Genomic DNA, 6,000 nt, shown 5'->3' on the forward strand with positions numbered 1-6,000 from the left:
CAAGTGGTCACTGAACCATGAAAATGAGGTCAAGGACATTGGACATGTGACTGACGGAAACTTTGTAACATGAGGCATCTATATACAAAGTATGAAGCATCCAGGTCTTCCACCTTCTAAAATATAAAGCTTTTAAGAAGTGAGCTAACGCCCCCGCATCACTATCCCTATGTCGAGCTTTCTGCAACAAAAGTTGCAAGCTCAACAAAAACTATTAAAAACTTTTAGGAGAACTTGATAACATACCTGCATGACTGTTATGGCACCATAAGTAACAGCTGTCCACCATAAAGAACCAACAATAACACTACCAGCCAGGAATGGGCAAATCATGTTAGCTATTTTATCACATTTCTCTAATATATATACAACAGGGCCTGTAATATAAATACATTTCTCTATTATATATGTAGGACTCTAAAGTGCGATGGTTCTCTAAAGTGCAATGGTCACGCTAAAGTGCGATGGTCTACGCTAAAGTATGATGGTGTCTCACGCTAAAGTGCGATGGTTGTTTGTTTGCTTAAGTACAATGGATTATCACGCTAAAGTGTGATGGACCAAAAGGGTAATGAATGTTAAATGGCTTAAAATGTTAAAGAACACGGATGTTTATAAATAGTCTTTTTTGCAAAAGCTAGTATGCTAAGTTTTATAACATATGGGATAGGCTTTATAATGTATCGGTAGACTTAAGTGATTGTTAAAATGGTAATTTAAGTGTGACAATAATCTATGTATCTGGTGTATGATTTTTTTTAAATTCGGTCGTATCAAATTTTTTGATAATTAGCGTTGCTTGCAGTTCACATGTAGTCTATCTCTTATGTGAACATCTCACCTTAAAGTCCACATCCTAAATTACAAATACAAAATTCGTTCATTGTGTAACATTCATTTATTAAAATCTTAATCTAAATGAGAGAGAAATGCAATGTTATTCAAGCTTTCTCCTTTTTTCGCAGCGAGTACAGGTTGTATTTTCCTACAATGTACAAAATAATGTTTTGGCGGACAATTTATGATTTACGCACGAAAACCTGTACCTTTATTTTACCGACTTTAATTTTCAATAAAATCAACAATATTGTAACGGGGACCGCAAAGTAAACTGCAACATAAACAATGATTTCAATATATCCGTTAGCTTCTAATAGAAACAAGATAAAGGATACTTATGTGTATACTTTTGTATCTGTATAGTAAAATGGGTGTCTGCAGGACACAAGTGCTTCTTCCAGCACTCAGAAAAAAACCAACCTTTGCCTCAGCCAACAAAGCACAGTAAGGTTTACATTAAGTAAGGTAGGGACATTTGGTTTAAAATTGTTAAACAAAATTCTACATTTAGCTTTCGGCATGTTCATTTTTTTTTTTTGTATAAACAACTGTTCACGTCAAAATCCATAGTACGTTTATCATGTCTATACTTCATGAACCATCCCACTTTAGCGTGTGTTGGCAACGCACTTTAGCGAATCAAGAGGACACATCTGTGTCTGTATTGAAAAAATTGCCAGATTAGGATGAACATACTTTAGTTTATCATCGTTCAACTGATCCATTTTGCCAAAAAAATGCATAACCTTGATCCTGTAATGTTAAGAAAACAGACAAATTAGGAAAAAAAGAGGTTAATAACTCCAAAACTGGTTGTCAATAGATAAAATCATGTGCTGAACACTTTTTGAGGCACCCTTTTACTCTAACCCTTCAAACTTTCAAAAACTTACAGCAAAACAAACAATGGAAATTTTCCTTTTATTTTTAAAAACTTTGTTGATGGATGGAAGAACTGAGAGACAGAAAAGGGGATAACAAGGACTAAGTTTATAACAGGGTAACTCTTTTTAACATACTTGAATTTCCACAAATCTTTTTCACATTAAACAGGCAAATGAGTGTATTCTACTATACTAACCAACTTTAGGGAATAAAATGATATATTCCATATTACACTGTGGACAAGCTACTTTGGCAGTACTGTTTCCCTTTTGCTTCTCATCTATCCATCTCTGAAGACAGTATTGGTGGACCCATTTTGTTGTTCCTTTGCACATACATGGCTGGACCCAACCTGCCTCCATGTCATCTTCATCTGTAGCAAAACACACCCAGCATGATCTCCTGTTATATACATAATACAGATGTAATAATTTACTTTAAACAAGAGGCTGTCACAACAACAGCAAACCGGATTTATTAACATTTATTTGTGTCCTGGCAATATCACAAGAACCATTACTGATGAATGGTGAAAGTGAAAATCGTCAATATCAAATTTGACCTCCATTTTGTCATCAGTATCAACATATTAAAATTTGAAAAGCTTAGATTGAAAGGTTCATGAGTAAATGCAACAACGTGAATGGAAACGTCATTTTACGATCTTTCAAGAACCATAACTCCTGAACGGTAAAAGTCAAAATCGTCATTATTGAACTTGACCTCTATTTTGTCATCAGTAACAACATATTATAATTTCAAAAGCTTTGGTTGAATGGTTCATGAGAAAATGCACGGACATGGCGGGAAACACCATTTTTCAATCTTTCAAGAACCATAACTCCTGAACGGTAAAAGTCAAAATCGTCATTATTGTACTTGACCTCCATTTTGTCATCAGTAACAGCATATTAAAATTTCGGAAGCTTTGGTAGAACAGTTCATGCATAAATGCACGGACACGACTGGAAACTCAATTTTTCAATCTTTCAAGAACCATAACTCCTGAACGGTAAAAGTCAAAATCGTCACTATTGAACTTGACCTCTATTTTGTCATCAGTAACAAAAATATTAAAATTTCAAAAGCTTTGGTTGAATGGTTCATGAGAAAATGCATGGACACGACGGGAAACACCATTTTTCAATCTTTCAAGAACCATAACTCCTGAACGGTTAAAGTCAAAATCGCCATTATTTAACTTGACCTTCGTATAGTTGTCAGTAATAAAATATTAAAATTTTAAAAGCTTTGATTGAACGGTTCATGAGTTAATGCACAGACAACATTTGATTGCCGCCCGCCGTACATCCCCAAATCAATAACCGACATTTTTGTCACAAAAATCCGGTTAAAAATACAAATTAAAAAGATTGCTTCACTGACAGCAGCTAGATACGACCGCAAAGGTCCAACCCTGAACAGTTGAGGCAACAATGGACAAAATTATAAGTGCTTGATACAGGTCAGACACAGAATAATTGTAGTTAAAGAACTTAGATTAGTTATCTATACTATTAAACGAGAAGACCTCATTTTGTGTGTCGCTTCTCTTCCTTCAGCATATATATTAATCATCATGACTCTGTGTCCTATAGGTACCATGCAAAGTCGCATTTCTCATCCATTCTTATGATTATTCAGTTTGGGTTATTTTGGGAGAAAAACAAAAAAAAAGTGTTCGGATATTTTTTCTGTCTTCAGACCGACTTTTAAACTTTTAACATAATTTTCATAATAGAATCACAATGCAAATGTGCCCACCTAGAATCTAAAACTTCACAAACTTGTAATGTCATTATTCATTTATCTAGCTAGATCAACTGGGGTGGTTCTTTTGAGACTGAAACACCCTGATATAATGTTACCTTAAAATACAGTCCCCTTGTCTGAAGTATAAGGCCATACATTACATATAATGTTGATCTCAGTGTGACAGGGGATTGGCTGATTTAATGTAAGTGTTACATGTGTACTTCTACTTCTTCTACTTCTATGTGGTTAATCTGCAGTTGAAATTTCCATAACGCAGATATATTGTGCGCATGTGTCAACCAGTACACGCCAAGTGAAAATAAACAAAACCTTGTGTATTTACAGGAACAAAAACAAATAAAATTATATGATGTGTGCAGCAACTGTACAGGTATAAAATCAGGTATCAATAGTTACGCCAGGAACTGCCACACACAGACCCAGAAGGTGTCTGTTGTGGGGGCTTGGATTGCACTTTCAGGTAGTTGAAATTAGTATTAGTCAAATTGTTGTGCATAATTTATACAAAAAGGAAACAAAGTCAGGCATTAGAAATCAAGGTGCAATTCAGAAATCTGACAAAATAATAAGTGGAATCCTGGATCATAACCCCTCAATGAGACACCCTGTAAAGAGTAAGGTTTCATTTTATTCAGAACATTACCTGTCTTCCTCAGACAATCTGTGGTATAGTTTAGCAACAGACGACATAATCAGATCAGAGTCAAGGCATTTTTAATCACAGGAACATAAGTTTGATTGGTTTTATAAATCAAAATTCAGTAAGTTTCAGTCACAATTCAGAGATATTTACGACAGAAGTATGATCAACATCAGTGAAAAAACTTCAAATTATCGTATGTGCAGTCTCTGACACTGCAGATGGAAGAAGTTCAATCTTTCTTCCCCTTATCGGCTTATGACATTATTTCTACGCAAATTTATGGAATTCTGAAACCAAAATGTGTTTCCTCTCGTTTCCTAAGGTTTCTTAAGTGTTTGACTGCAATATGCAGGTAAGAAAGACAGTAGCACGCAGAATATTTTCAGAAAAATGAACCGGAAGTCCGTAGCAACACTAGGTTCAGTTCTTATGTGTCTTCCTCCTCTGCTTTTAGGAGCACCGTCGTTTAACATGTTCAACTATTTTAATTTTAAAGACTAAACCTCTATATCAATAGTCTATTTTCATATAACACACTTAAAAACTATCGGTTTAATTTTAGATTTTCCTGATCTAAGAATTTACGTTTCAGAGTTATGGGGGGTTATCCTATTTTAAAAAGAGGGATTTTCCAGTTTTTCGGACACTGATAACCGAGTCTAAACTCACCAGTCCAATTTGAATGAAACTTGTTATTTTCTGAGATACTCTTAAACATTCCTTTAAATAGCAATTAATGTCAATATAATGGCGTTTTGTGAAAAAATATTATGCCGGTATTCACAGGCACATGTCTCTGCGGCAAACTTTTCTCAGAAAAAAATATCTCTATATTGACCTGAAAGTGAGGTTAAGGTACATAGATATATGTTCATCGTATAAGTTCTATTACCTTTCTGTTTGTGATATCTTTTATTAAACTGGTAAGATTTTATCTTTTTCGTAATATCAGAGACATATATACACATATATGTCTCTGGTAATATGTGCACTTTGGCATGTCAATTAGCATTGTCCTTGGTGCCTCTTGCAGTTGTGTCACTTTAAATAGTATTGACTCCTCTGCACCAGGCACGAGGATGACATACCAGATCATACCAGTTATGTGCAACTTCTTACAATATCTTACCATATCATTAATTTCCCGATACACATTTTAATATGCACCCACCATGCAATATAGCACCGTCCCTTGGTGCCTCCTGCAGTTCAGCTAGATATATTTAGCCTACTAACTTTTTTGTTACTGGCTTTCTAGAGGTGTGCCTGAGACGAAGGTTTTATATATATGTTCCAGACCGTATGAGTATTTGGACCGTACGCGTACGGTCCAGACCGTATACGTATACTCGTACGGTCCGACCATACGCGTACGGTCGGACCGTATGAGTATACGCGTATGGTCCAGTATGAGCTGACCATACATGTTATTGGATAAGATGGATAAAATGAACTACCTAACAATTTAAATTAGATATTTGTTTAATTGTATATCTGAATCCTATTTTGAAACTCTCGTCAAAGGTGACACTCGCTACCAAAAGTATATTTTTCATATTTACATTTTTTCAGTTCATGCATGTTCCTTTCGATTAGCATTTTTTTTTAAAAGTTGCTCAATATTCTAAAGCAATTGTCCTCCCACATTATTCGCATTCAATTTCAGTGAGAATAATTGTCATAATTCAATTAGTGTATTATGTATGACTGATCTACATGCTAAATACTAGAGATTTACAGATTTAATTAGCGTGAATTTTTTAAATAGTTAAAATGTAAAGTTTTTATTTCAATTACAATTGATTTTTTTTCTATTTATTTGAGAGTTAAGTTATGTTGATCTGTTATATGTATTT

At 34.5% G+C, this 6,000-nt stretch overlaps 1 protein-coding gene across 1 annotated transcript in view; it reads right to left on the reverse strand.

The window, feature by feature from the left end:
- LOC139521917 (E3 ubiquitin-protein ligase MARCHF5-like) overlaps positions 1 to 4,588 on the reverse strand; it is a 47,223-nt gene extending 42,635 nt beyond the window's left edge. Inside the window, exons 1-3 of the mRNA XM_071315648.1 lie at positions 4,145 to 4,588; positions 1,922 to 2,127; positions 247 to 377 (exon numbers count right to left, since the gene is read on the reverse strand). Of these exons, the coding sequence (XP_071171749.1) occupies positions 247 to 377; positions 1,922 to 2,127; positions 4,145 to 4,191 (384 nt within the window). The 5' untranslated portion in view covers positions 4,192 to 4,588. The remainder of the gene's footprint in view (positions 1 to 246; positions 378 to 1,921; positions 2,128 to 4,144) is intronic.
- Between the last annotated feature and the right edge of the window lie 1,412 nt (positions 4,589 to 6,000).

This window comes from Mytilus edulis, chromosome 4 (genome assembly GCF_963676685.1).
Source record: "Mytilus edulis chromosome 4, xbMytEdul2.2, whole genome shotgun sequence".
Lineage (NCBI taxonomy): Eukaryota > Metazoa > Mollusca > Bivalvia > Mytilida > Mytilidae > Mytilus > Mytilus edulis.